The sequence below is a fragment of the Gallinula chloropus genome (assembly GCF_964237585.1).
Source record: "Gallinula chloropus genome assembly, chromosome: 28".
Classification (NCBI taxonomy): Eukaryota; Metazoa; Chordata; class Aves; order Gruiformes; family Rallidae; genus Gallinula; species Gallinula chloropus.
In genome coordinates this window covers 1686449-1711604 of record NC_140113.1, presented here as the reverse complement: position 1 = coordinate 1711604, position 25156 = coordinate 1686449, and the positions used below count along the sequence as shown (strand labels likewise).

Genomic DNA, 25156 nt, shown 5'->3' with positions numbered 1-25156 from the left:
GCAGGCCCTAAGAGCCCAGCCAAGAACACAAAAGTGTTTGTACTCCTTCCAAACCCAACGCCGACCTTGTGCTAACTCAGCCTGCAAAACTGGGTAACTGAAAGTATTAAATCATTTTATCAACTGCCTTTTAAAATTACAAGATATTTGAGAGTTTATGCAGTCTGGACAGCAGTTCCACTGCTTCTACTTGCAGAAACTTTCCAAGTTTCTCCTATTTGCAAACAGATTTACTCCAAATGATTAGATGGGCGGGATTTGGGATGGAACAGGGAGCTATCTCAATGCAATACGTACATGAGGGGCTCTTAGATTAGGACACATCTCTTAAAAAATAAATTTAAAAGAGAAAATCCATGAAGAATATGGATTTTCAGATGATAGACCATGCATCCCATTGCATATGTGATATGTGCACAATGTTTCAGGAGTCAGACCTGCCCATAAAAACTGCCCTGAAATTGTACATCTTTGTTTTATTGTGCCCAAGGAAGAGGTAACTGGAAATCAGGGCTGTACAGTGTGTTCATAGCATCCTGGCAGTTTGACTATGTTATTTTCTTCATGCTGTGAGTTTCAGTGTTAATAAAGATAGTTTGCATATTTGAAAAATAAAGGGAATTTTTTCCACAATCCTTCTCCATGATTTTTTTTTTCCTCATTTCTTCTCAGGACCATACCCTTACAAAGTTAGGGACGTTACATTTAGCATTATGTATGACACTTCCTTATCTCCCTGGACCTATGTCAGGGCTCAAAGACTAAATTTAGATTATTACAAGGCCTTTCCTTAAAGTGTTTTCTTTGATGCCATGTTTTGCATATGTCTATACTCCAGCAAAGCTCCACGAGGCTTACTCTGCATGCAGTAGTACCCAAGCACATACTTCCATCTAGGAAAGTGACCCCAAACAAAGGTTACAGGGAAGAGGTCTCTGAGGCTTAAAGAATAATGAGTTTACATTACTCGCTGGAATGTTGCATTAATGGCATGGTATTTGAACAAGGTGAAAGCCATTAGCTCTTCTCCCCCCAGATATCCCTTTTTCTTGACTTCTGTTCCCCAAAGGATGGGAAAGCAGCTGGTGGGGTGCAGGCATCACCAGTCAGGGCCCAGTCCCACAGCACCCTAGACAGACAAGCAGCACAGACCAGCTAAGAGATGGCCAGGGCCAGATGAGAGTCCAGACCATACAAAAACAGCAGGTCTGAAGTCGATGCAGGTCTGGTGGTTGCTGGGCTGGCACACAGTGACAAGGCAAGGTTGAGGTCAAGCTCTAAAAAATTAGCCCAGGGATTAGGGTTCAGATCAAGAAGGTCCACAGCCAGTTGCTGTCACTGCTCTTGCTGAACCAGACCAGCACTCCACCGGTGGTATTGCTCAGGCTTTGAAGGCCCAAGGCTGTGGGCAGGGCCCCTATCTGCAGCTGCCCAGAGCCATTAAAGGCCTCTCAGTGCACTGGGGAGATACACAGACCAGCCCACACCTCCTGCCTCTGCTGTGCAGTACAGGGAGTGGGGCTGAGGGATCTCAGGGCATCACTTCACCAAACCAGGATCAGCTCGAGCAGGTTGCTCTGCACTGTGTCCGGTGGGATTTCGAGCATCCCTAGGGACGCAGGTTCCACAGCCTCTCTGGGCAACGTGTTCCATTGGTCACAATCAGGGTAAAAAGCTTTTTTGTTCTTGTTTGAACAGGATTTCATGTATTTCAATTTGTGGCCTCTTGTCCTTTCACCCAATACCAGAGACAGCTCTCCAGAGACATCTCCCTTGAACCTTCACGTTTCATTTCAACAAGCTGGAGAAATGGGCTGGCAGGAGATTGAAACACTGGAGAGAGACTGATAATTACTGAAAGAGTTGTCAGGGCTGGAACAGGCTGCCCAGGGAGGGGCTGAGTCCCCTTCCCTGGGGGTGTTTAACAAAGGGGAGATGAGGTGCTCAAGGATCTGGTTCAGCACAGGATGGGAACGGTTGGACTCGATGATCTTAAAGGTCTTTTCCAACCCTGTGATTCTGTGATCGTGACGTTCAGCAAAGCCCCACAGCTGGGGAGGAGCAGCTCCAGGACGGGCTGGGGGCCGCCACCGCCGCCCACCGCCCTGCAGACCAGGCCCCGCCGCCTCAGCCGCGACGTGCGCTCCCCCACGCGCACCCTCAGCGGGACGAGCCCCGGCGCTGCCGGCGCCTGCGCGCCGCGGCGGGCGGAAGTGTCGCAGGGGCGCGCGCCCTCAGCATGGCGGCCGCCCGCTGCTTGCGGCTGTGTGGGACTTGGCGCCCGGCGCTGCGGGGCCCGGCCCTGCTGGGGCCGACGCGGCGCCGCCTCTTGGCGGCCGCTTCCTCCCCGCTCCCGCTGAGCTCCGCGCCACCGGCCCGCGCCGCCTTCAGCACTGGCCCGCGATGGCTCCAGCGGAGCCACGGCGGCTTGGCGGGGGGCGACGCGCTGGAGAGCGGCGGCGGGGCGGGGGGTGAGGACGCTGGCGGCGGCGGCGGCGGGGACGGCGGCGGGGCCGGGCCGGTGATGACGGCGCTGACACCGCTGCTCGTCCCGGAGCATTTCCCCAACGTCCCGCTCATCGCCGTGACGCGCAACCCCGTCTTCCCGCGCTTCATCAAGATCATCGAGGTGAGGGGGCGGCCCCGCTTGCCGGGGGGGGGGTCTCCTCGGAGGGCAGAGGGGGTGCTGACCGGGGCCGAGAGGCGCTGGGGCCGCGGGTGGGCATCGGCTCCGGGGCGGTTTGGCGGGGGGTTGCCGAGTACATCTCTAGATATAGATATTTATACACACAAAGCGCCTGTCAGCGTATCGATAGACGCTCTTTGGAGCCACTCCGGCGGCAGAGCTGCGAGCGGGGGCAGCCTGTCGGCCCCTCAGCGCTGCTGCCCCCGGCTGATGTTAAAACAAACCAGAAAGCCCCCTGGCTGGTGTTAAAACAAACCAGAAAGCCCCCTGGCTGGTGGTTAATCCTGCTGCCCCTTCAGGGATGGATGGGGGGGACCTGTGAATGGCAACAGTTTGCACTGGCTTCTCCCAGAGCCCTTTTTTGGGGAGGGGGGTGTCCTTCTGCCGGGGCTGTCAGCCGGGCCGTGCCCCGGGGCACCGGCGTGTCTCCCGGACAAGCCTTTCTCCCGCTGCCTGGCCGTGTCGCCTGGCAGCACCGGAGCAGCGGGTTCCCGCGGGGCTGTTGCCGGCTTGTGGGTTTCTGAGTGTTGCATCAGATTGGGTAACGCGGCTCCTAACGGGAGCGGGAGCATCGCTGATCCGTGCAGGACCTTCCCCCCGGGGTTTGCTGTCAGAGTTCTCTCTGTTCTGTTGCTGAAGGTTAAGCAAATGTGTCCTTGGGCTGGTGTCCTCGGGGACTCGTGTCGTAGCACTAAGAATAATGTGTGTGAAGGTGGGAAACGGGGCTGCAGGGAGGAAGCTGCTGGGGTGGGAGAGGGTGCTGAGAGGTGGGGGTGCTCATCTCATCTCATCTCACCTCATCTCACCTCATCTCATCTCATCGTGTGGTCTTTCCCCTCTCCGCCTCTATGTGTATTTTCAGAGGCATCAATTCTCTCTTTGAGACGTGATGTGAACTTTCAGGCCAGAAATACGTTTTCCTCTGGAAATACAACTGTATTGGAACAAGTACTAATGTTTTTGCTCCTCACTCGTAGTTACCACTCCGACCTTGGAGTAAATGGAACAAGAACTGAATTGTTTACCCGTTGCTGTAGTGTTATTGATCATAATATTATTCCTCCTATAGTATTTTCTCTGCAGGTTTAATATGTGCAGCTTTTAGTGTCTTTATAGATGTGTTGGGGGAAGGAGAAGATTATGTATTTTTATCATCTTTAGGTGTTGCAATAATTTTTGCCCCTGGACTGGGCACTGAGGAGGCTGCACCTCGAGTGCTGGGTCCAGTTCTGGGCTCCTCACCATCAGAAGGACACTGAGGTCCTGGAGCGAGTCCAGAGAAGGGCAACCAGGCTGGGGAAGGGGCTGGAGGGCAAATCCTCTGAGGAGCAGCTGAGGGAGCTGGGGGTGTTCAGCCTGGAGAAGAGGAGGCTGAGGAGAGACCTTCTCCCCAGTGATAGCAACAGAAACTCTTCCAAAGTGGTGTGACCAAGAGATTTCTTGCTCCTGTGGAGATGAGGCCTCATTTCTCACTCTGCCTTCAAGCTTTCCTTGCATGCTCAGGCTTTAAATACCTAAATTTCATGTTGCTCTAATACTCTTCATATTTCTGTTCCCTAATGAGGGCAAAACTAGAAAAATCTGATACTAGGACTTCATAATTCAGTTACAGTGTTTCACTGTGCCTGATGTTACATGCTGAGGGTGCAAAGCTTCTGGAGAATCCACCTCTGACTTCCCAACCTCTTGTTGCCCTAGGTAAAGAATAAGAAGCTGGTTGAGCTGCTGAGGAGGAAAGTTCGTCTTGCCCAACCTTATGCTGGTGTTTTTCTTAAAAAGGATGATAAGTAAGTTGTTTCTCTTCATCTTTTTAAAGATACAAAAACCAGCTGTTTCTGTGACCAGGCTGGATTTACCCTAAAAGCCACAATCTGAAATTCCCTGTAGTGGACAGAAGCTGTCTTGCTACGACAGTTTTCATTGCCACTGACAGCACTGGGAGGAGTTTGAGTCTTGTTTTTGTTGTTATTTGAGAGGGAGAAGAACCATCTGGGTAGTTGGTTGGTTTGGAAAGGGGCTGCATGGTGGTGACAGTGGGGACAGAGTGAAGTGTCTTTGCTCCTCGCTCCAGCTCAACGTTCTGCAACCAGAGCTTGTTGCTTTCTTGTTTCATCTTGCCTGTTTTCTCAGTGTTCTCAATAGCTACCCCTGATTATTTTTTTTTTCCATAACAGCAATGAATCTGATGTGGTGGAGGATCTGAATGAGATCTACCAGATGGGAACTTTTGTGCAGATCCATGAGATGCAGGACCTTGGAGACAAGCTGCGCATGATCGTCATGGGGCACCGCAGGTAATTAATTACCTCTGCTTCCAGTGCAGCTCACTGGGCTTCTTTCTAGGTAAATACATTGTTTTACCCCACTATACACATCCACACTGGATGTTGGGCCTGAGGAGCAAGCTTCATTTATGGGGAAGAACATAGAAAAGGAAATCCTGACATCAGCAGCCAAAGTAATGAAATGCTGCGTCCTGCAAGTGTGGGTCCTCTCACCTGCCCTCATATAGCTCTCCTCACAGACCTTCTAACATGCCTTCTGGCTCAGGGCCGTGCCTTCTGCAGTCAGTCCAGAGATATTTATATGCTCACTGGCCAGCTGGCTGCTGCCAACCTCTTTTTCCTTTGCCCTGCAAGGGGATGTCCTGTCCGGCCACTGGTTTCCACCACCAGGAACCCTGTTCTTCAGAAAATATTTCTGAACTTAATTGTCTGTGACTATTCTGTGACAGAAGGGCTCAAAATTAGTCAAAAGTTGCTAGTTGCAAACAGTTGGAGTAGCTGAGGTCTTATTTTTTGAAGGAGATAATATGGAAAATGAAACCTACATCCTGAGTATAGTGATGATTATCCTGTGAGCTGGGATTCTTTGGACTCTATTCCCAGCCTACTAAGAGAACTTTATCAAAGGCTGTTGCAGTTCCTGAGTGTCTTTCACTCATCTTTGATGGGAAAACCTTTTACCAGTGGAGAGAGCAAGATTTTGGTCCCTTTCTGGACAACTGTAGGTGATAATCTGTGTTACAAACACCTGAAGTGAGGCTGTAGCACAGCAGGTGAAATTCAGAGAAGTCTGAAAATGGTAACAGGGAAGCTCATTTTTTGGGAAGGTGATTATGCCATGTTCTAGCCTGTTCCTTATGGGGATTAATACTCAGTTGTTGTGGGGATATATTGTGGGTTTGATCTCTTTCAGAATCACAATGTAGGAAATCTCTCTGTAAGAGACAAAAATTTCACGTGTCCACGTGTGGAGTGACACAGGGTCTGTTACACACACAATCTGTAGTTAGTATTTCATTCAGTATATTCAGAATGAAAGTGAAACAGTCAACTTGCTTTTCAGGAGAGGCCAGAAGAGGGCATGGATCCACCTCAGAATTGTAACTAGAGAAGCTAACTCCTGAGCCAGACATCCTACCAAGCATCTCTTATTAATTGTTCTGTTCACGTGCTGCAGCTTGTCACAGAGAGGTCAGACAGCCTGTGATAGCAAGCTTTGTGTGCCTGTGTATGTCCACCAACATCTTTTAGATTCTTTTAATCATTAGAAATCTGTTCTTATACTTCTGCAGCTGGTTTAAGCTAACACAGGCTATCATAAAGGTGCAGCCCATGGCCTCTCATTCTCACACTGATAGGCTCATTCAGTGGTCTGTTGAGTTTTTGTATGGCAACTTATTTATTACATGTTTAATTAGTAAGTAAATTTACCACTTGTTTGTTACTGTTTTACTAAATCAAGCTTTATGATCATAGAATCATAGAATGGCCTGGGTTGGAAGGAACCCCAAGGATCACAGAGCTCCAACCCCCCTGCCACAGGCAGGGACACCAACCTCCAGGCCTGGAGCTACACAAGGTTGCCCAGGGCCCCATCCAACCTGGCCTTGAACACCCCCAGGGATGGGGCACCCACCCCCTCTCTGAGCTGCCCCTTCCAGCCCCTCACTGCTCTCTCTGGAAAGAACTTCCCCCTAAGATCTAATTTAAACCTCCCCTCCTTCAGCTTTAATCCATCCCCCTTGTCCTGCCATTATCTCCTCTTTGAACAAGCTGATTCCCCTCCTGTTCCTCTGCTCCCTCCAGGGACTGGGAGGCTGCAATGAGGTCCCCCCACAGCCTTCTCTTCTCCAGGCTGAACCAGCCCAGCTCCCTCAGCCTCTCTCCATAGGGGAGCTGCTCCAGCCCTCTGATCATCTCCGTGGCTCCTCTGACCCCTCTCCAACAGTCCCACATCTCTCTTGTCCTGGGGCCCCAGCTCTGGACACAGGACTCTAGCTGGGGCCTCAGGAGGGCAGAGCAGAGAGGGACAATCCCCTCCCTGTCCCTGCTGCCACCCCTCTGCTGATGGAGACAGAATGACACAAAAACTAAATCTTGTCAAAACACACACCTCTGTCAAAATTTGGTATTTTAGTTTATTGAAAATACTACTTAAGACTTTTTCGTTTTCATGCTGAAGAGCTGGAATCACATCTAACAGGGGAGAACTGATTGTAGCTGCTCTCTGTTGGCTTTCAGGATTCGTATAAACAAGCAACTAGAGGTTGAGCCTGAGGAGCCTGAGAACAAACAGAAAGTTAGAAGGAAGCAGAAGCGCTCTAAGAGAGAGACTGAAGAGGAGCCTGGAGGCAAGGACCAAACTGTGGAAGTTGTACTAGATCCTGTAGCTGCTTCCTCCCAAGAAGTTCTCATGGTAGAAGTAGAGAATGTGGTTCATGAAGATTTTCAGATCACAGAAGAGGTTAAAGTGAGTGAATTAATCATGCAGGACTTGTCCTGTAGAGTTGCACCTATGCTTCTTGCTTTAAAAATCAGGCTAATGTCAGGTTTCAGAAACCAGTCTTCCCTTCTCCCAGTTGCTGCATGAGGGGTTTATATGGAAATAAGGATTTTTCATTACAACAGCTCAATTCTTCAGAATGATCATTGCAGAAAGGGGCTGAATGAAGAGGTTGGGCTCTGCTTAAATCTGTGTAATATCCTCTGTCAAACCAACTCTGCTCCAAGGTGACTTGTCCCACCACCAAATACCATTACAGCTGGGCGGCCAGGGGCTGTATTTCTCTACTCCTATACTGGAGAGGTTGGGCAGTGACAGAGCTGGGTGTGCTCTCTGTCCTGTTCCAGCCTTTCTGCTGATGAAATCTTTGTTGTGTTTCCAGGCCCTCACAGCAGAAATTGTCAAAACAATCCGGGACATCATTGCCTTGAACCCCTTGTACAGGTATGTGCTTCCCCTCCTGCCCTGCTTTGGGAACAGCATCTTCTTAGGTAGGAACATGCTGAGATTTTTCTACTCTTGCTTGTCCTTTTGCTGCAATGAAGAAGAGATTTGTTGATTTGCCACCTGGAATTTTGGTTTGGGATTCAAGCTTTATCACCCATTATTGGAAACAGAGGGGAAGTTTTGAAAACCTGAAGTGAAATGTAGGTACGAGGTGGGATGCTCAGTCCTGTGGCAGGTGAGCTGAGTCTAAGTGAAGCTTGCTGCAGTAAGTATCATGGTCTGATCCATGTAGTATCAGCATAGTAAGAGTCTTAGCACAAGCATTGCCTAACTGGGGTTAGTTATCAGTGGTCATTCCTTTTCTCAAGCTTCTCAGGTTGTTATTTTGCTGTGAAACTGAGCTGAGTTTCATTTCTTTACCTTGCTGTAACAAGCAAAGAACTCTGTGAGGATGCTGCCTTGTGAATGCAGAAATTCACTGTGTGTTTTTGGGTTTATTACCCCTTTTTCAGAGAGTCTGTACTTCAGATGATGCAGGCTGGACAACGTGTGGTAGATAACCCTATCTATCTGAGCGACATGGGTGCAGCACTGACAGGGGCAGAGTCGCACGAACTTCAGGACATCTTGGAAGAAACCAGTGTAAGATGAAGCTTTTAACTAAAGCTGGGCTAACTGAATCAGAAGTGTGTCTGTTGTGAGTCATGGCTTCTTACCAGCCTCAGCACAGAGGGAACCACACTGCTGTATTTGATCACAGAAGCACAGAATTGTAGGGGTTGGAAGGGACCTCGAGAGATCATTAGTGACTGGGTTCCTGTTGAAGGATGTAATAAGTTACTCCTAAGTTGCCTTAAGGGAAAGGCTGGGTGCTCTGCATCTGTGGTGGCATGTAATTGCCTTTACACAAGGGTTGCATGCTGTGGAATTGCTATGCAGCTTCCCTTCCTACATCTGCAGGTGTTGGAGTCCTCCCAGACAACCTGTTGGAGCTTTTTATCCTCCCTTTCCCATAGGGAGTTGCTGAGAGTACAGTGTCTGAAAACTTATTCTGTGTCTCTTTTCCAGATTCCCAAACGGCTTTACAAAGCCCTTTCCCTCCTAAAGAAGGAATATGAGCTGAGTAAACTTCAGCAGCGTCTGGGAAGGGAGGTAAGTTTTTCAAGTGAACACACACCTTCTCTGTACTTAAGTCATGTCCAGCCCTGTGATGCTTAGCACAGCAAGGGAAGAATTATAAATGAAGACACTCTACAGGGAGGTGGTTTCAGAATTAAGCTTTGATAGTCTTGTTCCATTGGCAATTTTATTTTTCATGCACAAGGTAAATGTAGCAAGATGTGAGGTTACACCATCTGCTGTTAAAATGTGGTCAAGCTGTGAATCCATGCGTGCAGGTAAAGATTAAGAGCACTGTAGTGTACCAGCAGATTGCTGTACATAGCACCAGGACAGTGTAAATAGGAGAATATAATTCTAAATAGGAGAATATCTGCCTGAGGGGAGGGAGGCTCTTCAGAGGGATCTGAACAGGCTGGACCGATGGGCTGAGACCAACGGGCCAAGTGCAGAGTGCTGCACATGGGACAGAACAACCCCCTGCAGAGCTACAGGCTGGGGGAGACTGGCTGGAGAGCTGTCAGGCAGAGAAGGACCTGGGGGTGTTGGGTGACTGCAGGCTGAATATGAGCCAGCAGTGTGCCCAGGAAAGCCAATGGCATCCTGGCTTGTGTCAGGAATAGTGTGGCCAGTAGGGCTGGGGAAGGGATTGTGCCCCTGGACTGGGCACTGGGGAGGCTGCACCTCGAGTGCTGGGTCCAGTTCTGGGCTCCTCACCATCAGAAGGACATTGAGGTGCTGGAGTGAGTCCAGAGAAGGGCAACCAGGCTGGGGAAGGGGCTGGAGGGCAAATCCTCTGAGGAGCAGCTGAGGGAGCTGGGGGTGTTGAGCCTGGAGAAGAGGAGGTTGAGGGGAGAGCTTCTCCCCACCTCCCCTGCCCTGCCAGGAGGGTGCAGAGAGGTGGGCGATGGTCTCTTCAGCCAGGGGACAGGAGATGGGACAAGGGGCAATGGGCTCAAGCTGCCCCAGGGCAGGGTCAGAGCAGATGGGAGGGAAAAGTTCTTCCCTGGCAGAGTTGTCAGGGCTGGCACAGGCTGCCCAGGGAGGGGCTGAGTCACCGTCCCTGGATGTGTTTGAAAAAAGGGGAGATGAGGTGCTCAGGGATCTGGTTCAGCACAGGATGGGAATGGTTGGACTTGATGATCTTCAAAGGTCTTTTCCAACCTTGTGATTCTGTAATATAATTCTAAAACTCCTCTGCTAGCCAGTGTGAACTGCAGTGGTTCCTGACCTCTCAGTTTTAATCAGATTACAACACATAACTGCATCAAAATGATAACAAACTGTATGAAGCCCAGAGATCTGTGTGTGCTTGGAAGTGTTTGATGCTTGAGTGGTACCAAGAACAGAAGAGTTACTGTGTGTGTTGCTGTGTCCAGGTGGAGGAGAAAATCAAGCAAACACATCGCAAGTATCTTCTCCAAGAGCAACTGAAGATCATTAAGAAAGAGCTGGGTCTGGAGAAGGAGGACAAGGATGCTATAGAGGAGAAATTCCGTGAGCGCCTGAAGGAGCTGGTAGTGCCCAAACACGTCATGGATGTGATTGATGAAGAGTTGAACAAGTTGGGCTTGCTGGATAATCACTCCTCAGAATTCAAGTGAGTGCCTGGCTGCATCCTCTGCTGTCAGGGCTACTCAGGAGAATGGGAGAAAACATTACAATTCTGTGAAGCTTTGAGCTTAAGAGCTTCTCTTCTCTTTTTGTCAGAGGTGTTTTCCCTGAACACAGCATGTGGTCACATCCTAGCTACAGGATTGTTCTCAACATCTCATATGTTTTAATGTAGTTTACCTCTTTTCATCATGTCAGGTCTTCTTTTGCAGCCTGATGCTGTGGATAAGAACAGTGTAGTTTGTTCTCCCTTGTGAAACTGATGCTGTCAGCCCTTAATTTTGGCTCTTCTCTCTTGTACTTAGATGTTTTCATTCGATGTGAGAGAAGAGAAACTAGTTGCTAATATGTGCTGTTGGCTAGGCTGCCTGAGGTGGTCCCTGAAGGGTTGGGGAAGGCTTGGAATTGCAAAGGAGTGTCTAGCTTTTGCCATGCCTTCTGTGACATGGACTGTCAGAAGCTCTGCTTTCAGTGTTCCTTGTCTGCTGAGGGGGTGTGTGCTGTGCAGTGTACTCATCAGCTCTTTAACATCCTGCATCTTTGCTCCTAAAACAAAGTGTCTTTTATGGAAATAAAGGCTGAGGGCAAACGTGTCATTTGGATGAGAAACATCTTGGTAATCCCAGACTGATAGGGCTGGCAGGGACCTCTGGAGATCCCCCAGTCCCACCCCTGCCAGAGCAGGGTCCCCTGAGCAGGCTGCACAGGACAGTGCCCAGGATCACAGGGTCTGAGTGTCTCCAGAGATGGAGACTCCCCAGCCTCTCTGGGCAGCCTGGCCCAGGACTCTGCCACCCTCCCAGCACAGAAGTTCCTCCTCAGGCTCAGGTGGAACTTCCTCTGCTCCAGTCTGTGCCCACAGCCCCTTGTCCTGTCCCTGGGCCCCCTGAGCCCACCCCTCAGGGGTTTCTCAGCACTGAGCAGATCCCCCTCAGCCTCCTCTTCTCTGGGCTGACCAGCCCTGAGTCCCTCAGCCTCTCTGCCCCAGAGAGATGTTCTGGTGCCCTCAGCATCCCCACATCCCTTTGCTGTCCCCTCTCCAGGAGCTCCCTGTCCTTCCTGCCCCGGGGAGCCCAACACTGCACGCAGTATTCCCAATGAGGCCTCACCAGTTCAGAGCAGAGGGGCAGGAGAACCTCCCTGACCTTCTGAGCCAGGACTCTTTTACTGTTTACATTGTCTTGGTCCACTGGGAAACAGTGAAAACAGTTTCATGACCTGATCCAAACAGTAGTGCAGGGCTTAGAAATAATCCTGCTTGTCTTCAGACAGGAACCAATGCCACACCAAAAAAAATATCTCCCTTCTGTGAGTAGTTTATATCCCACTTGTTCTGGATGAGGTGATTTTGGAAGGCAGTGGAGGCCTGAGCCAGTTGTCAAATCATTCCTGTTTGTGTGTTTCTGTCAGTGTTACACGGAACTACTTGGACTGGCTGACATCCATTCCCTGGGGGAAGTGCAGTGAGGAGAACCTGGAGCTGACAAGAGCCCAAGCAGTTCTGGAGGAGGATCACTATGGAATGGATGATGTCAAGAAGCGGATTCTGGTAAGGCAGGGACAGGCAGTGTGTCCCCTCTCATGCTCTGCTTAGCATCAGGCATCTTGGTTGTGTTTCAGATCGCAGCTCATCATGGAATCTGTGTTAATTTGTGGATCAAACAGAGCTGAAGGGCAGAACAGAATGTTCTGGTGATGAGTTCATGTGTTTAATTACTCGTGGCAGTGGGCACCGTGCTCTGATTTTGAACCTGTGCTGCTTAATACTGAGCAAGTGAAGGAGTGTCCAAGGGCAGCAGGCTGGGTTTTACTTGATTCATTCCTGGTTCTGCTGGACTGGCAAAGCTGCTGCCTTTCCAAAACTCTGAACTCATACCTCTAAAGAGGGGCAAGTTAGCCAAGATGCATGTTTGCCTCACCACCTTTACCCCAGGGTTGTGTTGGATGCTGAAGAGCTTCCAGCCTGTGCCACACAGCCCTCCTACCACTGCAGACTGCTACCAGCTTCTGCCACTTCCAGCTGAGGATGTCCCATCTCTGCTTGCTGCTGTTAGGGGAGCTGGTTTAGGGAAGAGTAGATACTTGCTGCAGGAAGTGTCTTCCTTTCCAGGACAGGACTCTGCAGCTGCTTGTAGCCAGCCAAGCCCTGAAGCAGTGACAGACACTCCAGTGCTGCCAGGGTTTGTCTCACGAGTGTGTGACCGTGTCCAGTGGAGGGCAGAGAGGTGCAGATAGTGACTCTGCAGTAACAAACCACAGTGGGAGCTTAGCAGATGGGGTGAAGCTGTTGAGTGTAGTTGGCCTTCAACTTGACATTTGCTTCTGAAGAGTGAGTAGCAGTTTCTCTTACTGTCCCCACGTGGTACCTTGGGGATGGCACTGATGGTACGTGGCTGCCTCAGTAACTGCTGTGCACACAAGCATCTCCTAAGCTAATAGTAAGATGTCATTATATATGATGAACATTAAATTCTTCAGACATCCTGGGATTTTGTTTTTATTAAACTGCTTTGTTCCAGTACCTGTAGAAAAAGATAAAAGCTGTGCAGTATCTCCTCACTGACACCCAAAGAGGTTTTCTTTCTGTAGCAGTGCCCAAGCCTTGTGACTAAATGCCACCATCTGATTTATTATTTGGAATTATTTGTGGTCAGCCTGTGGCATGCTTGCAAGCAGAGAAGCCCTCAGGAGTATCAGGTGCTCATATTGCTTGGCAGTGCTGCTAGTGCTGACCAAGCCCAGGCTTGAGTTGCATCATACAGGTCTGTGGCTCTGATTATTGATGTGATTAATTCCACACAGGGGAGATTCCCTGGTTGTAGCAATCTAAGTGAGGTTGATGATTTTAAGGTACTGAGAAATACCTGGGCAGGTTTGAGCCTTAATTAGCTGGGCACCGTTGTCCTCATGTAGTGTTGTGGTGGAGCTCAGTGCTGTAGGTGGAGAAGATCAAGGTTCATCTTTGCTGAATAACTGGCTTGTTAGAGGGGAACCACATCTCTGAGACCACTTGCACAGGGATTTCAAAGTGTTTGAGCAGTTGAGGCTTCAGTTCTGAACCATGATCTCATGATTTCTCAACTGCTGAGAGTTATTTGAGGGGTGCCTAGCATGGGAGTGTGAAAAGGTTCAAGTTTAATTTGGCAGAGGAGTGGTACAGTAAGAGATGCTCATGGGTGGCTTGAGACACTCTGGTGACAACTAGGGAGGCAGGGAGAACTGGAAGTCTGTCTTCCCACTCCAAGACAGTGGAGAGAGACTGCTTCCCCTGGTGAGATGAGTACAGAGCACAAAACCAGAGGGAAGAGAGATGCATCAGTATCCTTACTTAGCTCCTCCCTTTGCCTTCTCCAGCTGCTTTGAGGACCAGTTTTGGGTAAGATTCTCATTTCCTAACCATTGCTTGACCTGCTACAGATGCGTTTTGGTGGTACTGCAGTTGCCCTCCCTTCACTGCTGGTGCTTTTCATCTCCTACAGGAATTTATAGCAGTCAGCCAGCTGCGAGGATCCACCCAGGGGAAGATCCTGTGTTTCTACGGCCCCCCTGGGGTGGGCAAAACCAGCATCGCCCGGTCCATAGCCAGGGCCCTGAACAGGGAGTACTTCCGCTTCAGCGTTGGAGGGATGACTGATGTAGCAGAAATAAAGGGACACAGGTCAGTGTAACAGGAGCAGTTGCTCTAAGCAGCAGTTTTTACTAATGTTGTCAGAACAGGAACCTGGCTGAGGCTGGAGGATGTGTGTGATTTTCACCTCTCTTCTGCCAGCTGTTGCTGACAGGAGTTGGGATACAGGGAGAGGTGTAAAAAGGATAACAAAGGGTGGAGTTTGGAAGGTGGTCATACTCTTTGAAAAGCTGTGTGAGCATCATTTGTGTCTGTCTGAAAGCACCAGAGGATGGTGACTGTGTGAACAGGGTCCTTCACGTGCTTGAGTGTGACTGAGACTTGGTTCCAGAGCAACCAGGAGTGAAGGGCTGAGTGAGGAAAACCTGGGAAGAGGAACGTTCACAGGGAGATCCAGAAGATGTGAATATAAAAATCAGTCAGCTCAGCCCTGCCAGGGGTTGATTTTCCTCCCACATTCATGTGAGAAGAAAACCAGCAGTGCTTTCAAACAGGCATGGAAAAGGAGCATTAAAACAAGTCTGGAAAAGAACTGGACCTGAAATAGAACCTTAGTGGGGTTCCCCAGTGGCCCAACTGAAGTGCATCTTCTCTGGGCATGAGGCAGGAAGAGCTGGAAGCCATTGTGTGGTGGGCAAACTACACCATAGCTGCCACCACTGAAACATGGTGGGACCCCTCCCCAGACTGGAGTGTGGCCATGGACAGCTCTAAGCCCTTCAGAAGGGACAGGCAGCGTAGGAGGGGTGGTGGCTCTCTGGTAGAGAGGGTTTGGATGGTGCCAGAGTTGGGCTGGGGATGGCAAGCTGGAGTCCCTGTGGGTGAGGGTCAGGGGGGAAGACCAACAAGGTGGACATCCTGGGGGGGCACTGCCAAACCAGGAGAAGGAATTCTATTAGCAACTGGTAGAAGTTGTGCAATCACCAGCACTTGTTCTCATGGGGAAATTCCACTTCCCAGACACTTGCTGGAAATACAGTACAGCCCAGAGGAGGCAGTCTGGGCATGTGTGGAAGATACCTTCCTGACTCAGCTGGTTAGCAAGCCTACAGGGTGGGTGCCCCACTAGACCACCTGCTCCCAAACAGAGGACTGGTGGGAGGTGTGGTGGGCAGGAGCTGTCTTAGGGAGAGTGACCATGAAATGGTAGAGTTCTCTGTTCTTGGTGAAGTCAGGAAGGGGTGGTCAGTGAACCTGCTGCCTTGGATTTCTGGAGAGCAGATTGCAAACTGTTTGGGACACTGGAGGGAGGTCCCTTGGGAGGCAGTCCCAAAGGGATAAGGGATCGAGGAAGGTTGGACCCTTCTCAAGAGGGAAGTCTTACAGGCTCAAGAGCAGGCTGTCCCTGTGTGCCCAAAGAGCTGGTGGGTAAGGAAGCTGATGTGGCTGAACAGGGAACATTTGTTAAGTCTCCAGGAGAAAAAGAGTGCACATGTGGTGGAGGAAGGGACAGGCAGCTTGGGGAGAGCACCAGGGAGTTGCTGGCAAATGCAGGGGGAACATCAGAACAGCTGGAGCCCAGCATGAGCTCAACCTGGCCACAGCACTAAAAGGTACAAAAAAGGGTTCTACAAATACATCACCAGCAAGAGGAGGCCAGGGATAGATCTGGTCTGGTGGCTGCATACCCTGTTGTGTGACATGTGCTGTGCTTTACTCTGGTACAGGAGGACATATGTTGGAGCAATGCCAGGAAAAATCATCCAGTGTCTGAAGAAGACCAAGACAGAAAATCCACTTATACTGATCGATGAGGTGCTGTATCTTGTCTGTCTTCTAGTTTTTGCTGTTAAAAACGTGTATCAATTCTTGACTTCAGCAGAAGAGGTGGAGCAGTAACACTCCTAAAATCCCCTGGGGTTTTTTTATTTAAATGAGCCTGGACTCTCAAGTTTTTTGGGTGATGGTGATACCTCAGACCTTTGTTTTCTCTTCCCTTAACAGACTTCAAGTTTAATTCAGTTCCACCCTTCTCATTTATCTGCAGCTGTTTGGATAACAAGGATCCTAATGGAGCTGGCTGGATAGTCAGAGGCTTCAGTAGCTCTCCTTATCCCTCCCTAGGTGTGGGTACATTGTCCATGCCTAGGTGTGAGGCCTGTTAACACAAAACTAAGGAGTAAGATGCTCATAGTCAGTTTGTAGTCTGATTTGAGAATAAATAAGGCAGGACTACCAGGCTTCTGCTTTGTGGGAAAGTAAATAAGGACACGATGCAGTATGAGGTGTTTGGGAGAGACTAAAGGTCACTCTTGCCTCTGCATGCCATGCCTGGGAAAGTCCAAAGGCAGGTGTCCTGGGAGTGGTGTGGAGAACCAAGAAACTAGGTGATGGAATCAAAGTGTGTCTCTGAAAGGTAATGAAACCCTGAGGTCACAGCACTGCAGTGGTGCTGGCAAGGAACCTTGTGTTGGCTGTAGTAGCAAACTGCATTATCTCCATCTAGATAGTCACAGAATCACAGGGGTTGGAAGGGACCTCCAGAGCCCATCAGGTCCCACCCCCTGCCAAAGCAGCTCCCGGGGACAGGTCACACAGGTCGGTGTCCAGACGGGGCTGGAATCTCTCCAGAGAAGGAGACTCCACACGCCCTGGGCAGCCTGTCCCAGGGCTCCCTCACCCTCACTGGGGAAAAGTTCTTCCTGTGCTCTAACTTGCAGCCATTGCCCCTTGTCCTGTCCCCACAGACACTGAAAAGGGGCTGCCCATTCCCCCTGCATCCCATACTGAAGATATTTATAAACATTATTAAGGTCCCCCCTTAGTCTTCTTTTCTCCAGGCTGAACAGCCCCAGCTCACTCAGCCTTTCCTCACAGGGGAGATGCTCCAGGCCCTTCAGCATCTCTGTCCCTCCTCTGGACTCTCTCCAGGAGATCCCTTGTCTTTTTTATCCCAGGGAGCCCAGAACTGGACACAACACTCCAGGTGGGGCCTGAGCAGGGCAGAGCAGAGGGGGAGGATCCCCTCCTGTGGCCTGCTGGCCACACTCCTCCTGATGCACCCCAGGATCCCATTGTCTCTCTCAGCCCCCAGGGCACACTGCTGGCTCATGGCCACCCTGTCACCCACCAGGACCCCCAGGTCCTTCTCCACAGAGCTCCTCTCCAGCAGCTCACCCCCAGCCTGATCTGATTCCAGCAGTTATTCCTTCCCAGGTGCCAGACTCTCCATTTTCTTTTATTAAACCCCATCTGGTTTCTCCCAGCCCAGCTCTCCAGCCTGGCCAGGTCTCTCTGGATGGCAGCGCAGTGTCCTGCCTGTCAGCCACTCCTCCCAGCTCTGGATCATCAGGTACTTGCTGAGGGTGGATGCTGTTCCCTCATCAAGGTTGTCAGTGTACTCTGCAGTGGAAAGTGGCCCTGATAAGACTGGTCCTGGCTGTTTATGAACAAACATGTGAACATTTTCAGATGGAGCCTTTAAAGAATCTTTGCATGAGAATTAATTGGAGGGAGAAACTTCCTGGGGCACTTACAGTTTCTTCTCCAATAGGTGGATAAAATAGGAAGAGGATATCAAGGGGATCCATCCTCAGCCCTTCTCGAGCTGTTGGACCCAGAACAGAACTCTAACTTCCTGGATCACTACCTTGATGTTCCTGTGGATTTGTCAAAGGTAAATGAGTGGCAGGGTTGCTGTCAGTGACGTGCCCTCACACTGCTGTCAAACACTTGACACTGGTTCTTGCTTTGGGCAGCTTAACTGCCAAAATGATGGATTAGAATTTCTGTGCTGATGTGGTAGAAGGTAAAAATAACTTTGAAGTCTCCACACAAATAGTTTACTGGTCTATATTGAACCATTCCAGTCAATACAATAAAGATGTGGAACTGGTCTGGGTTGGAAGGGACCCCAAGGGTCACAGAGCTCCAAACCCCCTGCCACAGGCAGGGCCACCAACCTCCAGGCCTGGAGCTACACAAGGTTGCCCAGAGCCCCATCCAACCTGGCCTTGAACACCCCCAGGGACGGGGCACCCATCCCCTCTCTGGGCAGCCTGTTCCAGCCCCTCACCACTCTCTCTGCAAAGAACTTCCCCCTAATATCTAATTTAACCTCCCCTCCATCAGCTTTAATCCATCCCCCTTGCCCTGCCATTATCTCCCCTTTGAACAAGCTGATTCCCCTCCTGTTCCTCTGCTCCCTCCAGGGACTGGGAGGCTGCAATGAGGTCCCCCCACAGCCTTCTCTTCTCCAGGCTGAACCAGCCCAGCTCCCTCAGCCTCTCTCCACAGGGAAGCTGCTCCAGCCCTCTGATCATCTCCGTGGCTCCTCTGACCCCTCTCCAACAGTCCCACATCTCTCTTGTCCTGGGGCCCCAGCTCTGGCCACAGGACTCCAGCTGGGGCCTCAGGAGGGCAGAGCAGAGAGGGACAATCCCCCCCTGTCCCTGCTGCCACCCCTCTGCTGATGGAGAAAGCTTAACAGGATCTTGTAATACTTCCAGGTGCTTTTTATTTGCACTGCCAACGTGACAGAGACCATTCCAGAGCCGCTGAGGGACAGGATGGAGGTGATCAACGTGTCGGGATATGTCGCAGAGGAGAAACTGGCGATCGCAGAGGTAAGAGAAGCCACTGAGGCACCGTGAGTTACAGCTCCTAAGATGTTTGTGACAGGCTCAGCTTTACATATTTACACCCAGCTGTGCCCAAAACAACTGGGCACGTGGTAGTTTGGACAGAATTCCTCTGATTTGAACACCCAGTTCTGATTAATCCATGTTCCAGAGGCTGTGGGTTCCAGACAAGGGCGTTCAGCTGACAGTAGAATGAAGCTGGGTGAATTGGAGCCACCAGGCTTTTGTCACTAATACTAACAGAAGGGAGTGGGGGATGATTTCTTTCAGAGGTACTTGGTCCCTCAAGCACGAGTTCTGTGTGGCTTGGATGAAAACAAAGCCAAAATCACATCAGACGTCCTGACTGTTCTCATCAAGCAGTACTGCAGAGAGAGCGGGGTGAGGAACCTGCAGAAGCAAGTAGAGAAGGTGAGGGAAAGCTGTGTGTAACCATGACCACTGTGCTTCCACCTTCTCAGCTTTATCTACAGAAAGAAATTACTGTCTCACTCAGGTATTGAGGAAATCTGCCTATAAAATTGTGAGTGGAGAAGCAGAGATGGTCCAAGTAACACCTGAAAACCTGCAGGACTTCGTAGGAAAGCCCATCTTCACTGTGGATCGCATGTATGAAACCACTCCTCCTGGAGTGGTGATGGGGCTGGCCTGGACAGCTATGGGTGAGACAAAAAGACTCAGATTAATGTCTGCTTTTCTGTATAATTTTCAAAAGTGTGATGTGATAGACTGGATTCCTCCCACTGAGTCCAATGAAATTCTACTGGCACCAGTAAAACAAACCTCTGTGGCCTTTCAGATCCCAACTGGTTCCCTGAAGAAGGGACCCTTCCTTAGTGCCTTACCCAGTTTAGCTTCAGGCCAGCCTGTTTTCTCTGTATATCCATATCCCATAAGAACCACATATATTAGGAACAGCAAGGACTGAAAGCATAAGGCTTTCCAGAGAGGACAAGACCTTGCCTGCTTCCTTCCAAGCAGGAGGTGTGATGTTGATGTAGGACACAGCTCCTCAGCAGTGCTGTGCCACTGACTTGGCTCTCCAGGTCAAGCACAGGTACAGGTATCGTAGTGCTCTGTGGGGTGGGTGCACTTGGCTAGTTACCCTTCTACTAAGGTGTAGTTACCCTTCTAGTGACGTTACCCCTCCAGTAACTTGGGGGCTTGTGTGCACTACAGTGTGGAAATTCAGTGCACAGCACAGGGTGTGACCCCTGCACGTGCTACTGACCTCAGGTACAACTGAAGTAGTTACAGTGAAACAGTCAGTGCAGTGGAGAAGGTGAGTAGATGTCTGACATTGAGAAGCTGATCTGGCTACGAGTGTGTTTGACTGCAGGCTGAATATGAGCCAGCAGTGTGCCCAGGAAAGCCAATGGCATCCTGGTTTGTGTCAGGAATAGTGTGGCCAGTAGGTCTGGGGAGGGGATTGTGCCCCTGGACTGGGCACTGGGGAGGCTGCACCTCGAGTGCTGGGTCCAGTTCTGGGCTCCTCACCATCAGAAGGACATTGAAGTCCTGGAGTGAGTCCAGAGAAGGGCAACCAGGCTGGGGAAGGGGCTGGAGGGCAAATCCTCTGAGGAGCAGCTGAGGGAGCTGGGGGTGTTGAGCCTGGAGAAGAGGAGGCTGAGGGGAGACCTTCTCCCCACCTCCACTGCCCTGCCAGGAGGGTGCAGAGAGGTGGGCGATGGTCTCTTCAGCCAGGGGACAGGAGATGGGACAAGGGGCAATGGGCTCAAGCTGCCCCAGGGCAGGGTCAGAGCAGATGGGAGGGAAAAGTTCTTCCCTGGCAGAGTTGTCAGAGCCTGGAACAGGCTGCCCAGGGAGGGGCTGAGTCACCTTCCCTGGGGGTGTTTAAAAAAGGGTAGATGAGGTGCTCAGGGATCTGGTTTAGCTTAGGATGGGGATGGTTGGACTTGATGATCTTAAAGGTCTTTTCCAACCTGGTGATTCTGTGTTGTGGTATGAGTTCATCCTATTTTTTGGCTATGAAGAGCATTAAACCATTATAAGAACTGATTATTTCCACTAAAGAGGAGTTACATGTGTATTGGTGGAATGTGAAGTCCAAAGAAACAATGAATAGAGACTGTCCTGTGGGATTTCTAGCTAGCCTTCCCAGAGGGATTCAGAGAGCAGGTTTTAACTGCTCTTTACTCAAGAGCTAGTGTGTCATCAGAGGGCCCCAGTTCCAAAGTCCTGACTCTGTTTCTACATCACCAAAACCTTCTGGATTGATTATCCTTTAACTTTTCTCAGGATAGTTTGTTTTCTTCTTTCTTAGGGGGTTCCACTCTGTTTGTTGAAACATCCCTGAGACGACCCAAAGACAAGGAGAGCAAGGATGGGTCCCTTGAAGTAACAGGGCAACTGGGAGATGTAATGAAAGAGAGTGCCAAAATAGCTTACACATTTGCAAGAGCCTTCCTGATGCAGAAGGACCCCACCAACGACTTCCTTGTGTCTTCCCATATCCACTTGCACGTGCCAGAGGTAAACTGAGGCAGGATTCACTGAGCATGCATAGCAGCTGGTTTGCTCCCCTAGACATGAAGCTGGACAGCATGTAATTTGTCCATGTGTTGTACAGAATGACCTCTTCTTGCTGTAAAACCTGGAAAAGGAGACATTTTCCTTGGGATCCTAAAAAAGTGTTCTTAGGAACTAGGCTTCTGTTCCTTTCTGCAGCAAACATGGGGCAAGAATGCAGGGTTTGGGTAATGCTGTAAGGAATCTTGAGGTTTCTCTTGCAGCTTTTGGCCCTGTTGTGCAGGTGGGGAAGTCGTGGCACAGAGATAAAACGAGTGTAGCTACAAGGAAACCAACATAGGTCTCTCTGTTAGGCCTCTCTTCAGCTTTACACATAACTGAACCTGCTCCTCGTGGTCTCTACAACATGGATCCTGCTGCATATAGTGACAGGGAGTAGATTTTCCCTGTGTCTGCAACTGAACATAACACTCAGGGGGCTCATACCAGGCTTTGGGCAGGTGCTTGAGTGAAGACAGAGTTTGTACTGTCACTGTGCCTGAGCTTTGCTTCTGACCTATCCCATTTTTTAACCTACTCCACAGTTTCCTCACTGCAACTTGCTCTGTGCCTGTCCAGCTAGTTGGTTGTTACCTGGGAATTGGTTTCCTGAAAGATCAGGGAACACCAGGCACTGTCTCTGCCTCTGCTCCCTCTCAAACACTGGGGTTTTCTCTGTTGCCTGAAAGATCTCTTGGATGTCAGATAAATACAGACTGGCACTAGTTTAGGCCTGGATTTTGCTGGGCTCTGGAAGCTGAATGCTGCTTCCCACCTTGGAATGCTTTTCAGTGCTGTTTGTGCCTCAGTGCTGCCCTCTGTTACTTGTTTCCATGGATGACTTAGGTCAACAAAGCTTCCAAGTGTTCATGCTCTGGTTTTCACCCATTCTAAGCTCTGAGTGTCGTGGTGGCATCAGGCCAGGGACCAAACTGCCAATTCATGGGTTGATCCCTCACAAACAAGCTGAGGGCTGACACAGTTGTTAATAATTGGCCAGTTCAAACAGCAGGATCCCATCAGTGACTTTCATGAGACCCCCATGGAGCTGGGGCTGTGTTAAAACAGCAGTGGCAGCAGTGGGGTCTGGCTTTGCTGCTCTTGGAAGGAGCTAAAGGCTTGGGTTTGCTTTTCTTCCAAACAGGGAGCAACACCAAAGGATGGACCAAGTGCAGGGTGTACGATAGTGACTGCTTTGCTGTCGCTGGCCATGGACTGCCCAGTGAGACAGAACGTGGCCATGACTGGAGAGGTGTCATTAACTGGGAAAATTCTTCCTGTTGGTGGGATCAAGGAGAAGACCATTGCGGTAAGAGCTGTTACAGGGTGTCTGCAGGGGCTGGGACAGCACCCTGGGTTGTGCTCAGCAGGGATGAGGACAGCAGGAGCTCCTTGGGGGAGGCAGTGAGTCAGCACACCCTGGGAAGCCACATGCCTGGGGAGTGCAGGGACCTGAACTTGCCCATGTCTCTGGCTGGGAGGAAGGAGATGGGATTCCAGGCTTTGTGCTGGGGCATCTGCACCGACCCCCTTACAAGACTGGTGGAATGAAGGGTAGAAGGGACCCCTCTGGCTGTTACAGCTCTCCATTTTGCAGTGCACCAGTGTAGATTTGATGGTAGCCATAAGGTATCCTTAATACTAAGGCACTGCTCAGAGTCACAGAACAGTGGGGGTTGGAAGGCACCTCTGGCAAACATCTGGTCCAGCTAGGTCCCTAGTTCCAGCTTGAATTTGTCTGACTTGAAGTTCCATACAGATACCACTGAGTGTTTCTGGGTTAGAAATTTACTGGACACTTCCAGTGTCTCACATTTTCCCCTGTGAAGTTTCTGTTCATCATAATCAAGTTGCTTAATTGTTTTTCTTTAAGCTGTAAAGACTGAGTTCCCTGAAGCACTCTTGTGGGCACAAGTGCTGCTGTTCTGGTTTCAACTCTGCAGTGTTCAGAATTCCTTTCCAAGCATCCAATCCCTCTCCTCCTTTTTGAATCCCCTCCTCTTTCAATGTGCACAGCTCCTGCCTCCATCAGCCTGGCATCACACAGTTCTGTGTCTCTCAGAGCAGAATTAGCTCTTTCAGCAGCACGCTGAGCTGGTGGCTTCCCATCAGGGGCCTGTCCCCAAGTCTGTGTGGGCTGTAGCCCTGTGCAGTATCATCCCTTTTCCTCAGGAAGCTTTAAACCACTGAGTTTTGCCCTGTGCTTTGTGGTGGGGTTGTGACAAGAGATGTCACGAGGGGCTGTGACAGAGATGTGTCTGGTACCTGCAACAGTGGGAGCAGCCACAACTGCAGCATCCCCCAAAAGTGAGTGGGTACAGACCTGCCCCTCAGCAACCAGGCTCCACTTCTGTGTGCTCCTCCTGCTGCAAGGTCCATGGCAGAAGGCTCTGTAGAACAGGTCCTATGGATGTGGTGGGTTGTCTGGTAAAGGGGGTTCTAATCCTTCCTTTGGTTTTGGGGTTTATCCTCACCCAAGTGGGAAGACTTGTAAAACTCTGCAAAATAGTATGAGCTCTTGTAACCAATTCCTTGATGTGCTGACGTGGTCCTGCTAAAATACCTCCTGCTTCAGCTGTCCCTGGGATTCTGTGTGGGAGGGTGTCTTTTGGGGGCTGTGGGACACCTGGAACGTGACCCATGCTTAGTGACAGCTCCTCTAAGTAATGCCCTTGTGGCTCTCCAGAGTGAAGCCAGATCATGCTTCTAAACAACTGCTCTTGCTTTCTAAGCTGTGCAAGCATGTGTCTTACACACCAAGGGATTTCTAGGACTTAACAGGCTGCCTAACCTTCTTTTCTCCACAGGCAAAGAGGGCAGGTGTTACCTGCATCATTCTGCCATCAGAGAACAAGAAGGATTATTACGACCTCGCTGGGTTCATTACTGAAGGACTGGAAGTGCATTTTGTTGAGCACTACAAAGAGGTATTTGATATAGCATTTTCCAAGCTGGACTCTGCTGGAGGATGACATTCAGGAACCTGAGGGCTGGAAGGTGCTCTGTCACCAAATGCTCAGCCCCCCCTACCCAGAACCAGGGTGACCTGGGGGCAATCCTGATGTGGGACATGGAGCTATTGCTGCTGCGCAGCTGCTGAAATGAATTAGAGCTTTGGTAGAATAAAGTATTTCTCACTCTTTAATACTGAATTATGATCCATGTTAAGTATGGAATTAGAAGAGTAAGAATTAAGAATTAGAATTCACAATTACATTAGAACTTAACAGAACCCCCTCCACTGTGGGTTCCTCCATGGGCTGCAAGGGAATCTCTCTCTCCAGTGCCTGGAATGTCTCCTCCCCACCTTCTGCACTGACCTTGGTGTCTTGCACAGCTCCTCACGTCTTCTCACTCCCTTCTTTGGGGGGAAAAAAGCAGCTGCTGGGGGTTTTTTCCTCTCAAATTCGATTTCCAGAGGTGCTGTGACAATCGCTGACAGACTTGGCCTTGGTCAGCGTTGAGTCCAGCCTTGAGCCCAGCTGGTGTTGGCTCTGTCAGGCCTGGGGGAAGCTTCTCACTGCTCCTTGCAGAATCCAGCCCTGCAGCCCCCCTCCTCCATCAGAACCCTGCCATGCAACTCCACACCACTTAGGAAAATGTTTTAAGTCTCAAGCAGAGCTGGGCTGTGACTCACAGCGTTGCTGATGAACCCCAGCAGCCCTCAGAAAGCTCTCCCTCTCAGCTTATGAGCCTGTGCTGGGCTGGAGGGGACGTTGAACCTGCAGGACAGCGGAGCAGAGCAGCCCTCAGCTGCAGAGGGAA

General features: G+C 50.3%; 1 protein-coding gene across 1 annotated transcript; it reads left to right on the top strand.

Moving 5' to 3' along the window:
- Positions 1–2239: 2239 nt before the first annotated feature.
- LONP1 (lon peptidase 1, mitochondrial) lies at positions 2240–24536 on the top strand (the record flags this gene model as incomplete). The annotated part of the gene is made up of 18 exons (XM_084276269.1): positions 2240–2629; positions 4385–4473; positions 4861–4980; positions 7213–7441; positions 7857–7918; positions 8434–8563; positions 8990–9073; positions 10420–10640; positions 12065–12203; positions 14134–14312; positions 15950–16037; positions 17776–17898; positions 18731–18847; positions 19133–19273; positions 19359–19524; positions 21147–21355; positions 22536–22700; positions 24199–24536. The coding sequence occupies 18 exons, from the start codon at positions 2240–2242 to the stop codon at positions 24361–24363; spliced, it is 2817 nt and encodes a 938-aa protein (XP_084132395.1). The 3' UTR covers positions 24364–24536.
- Between the last annotated feature and the right edge of the window lie 620 nt (positions 24537–25156).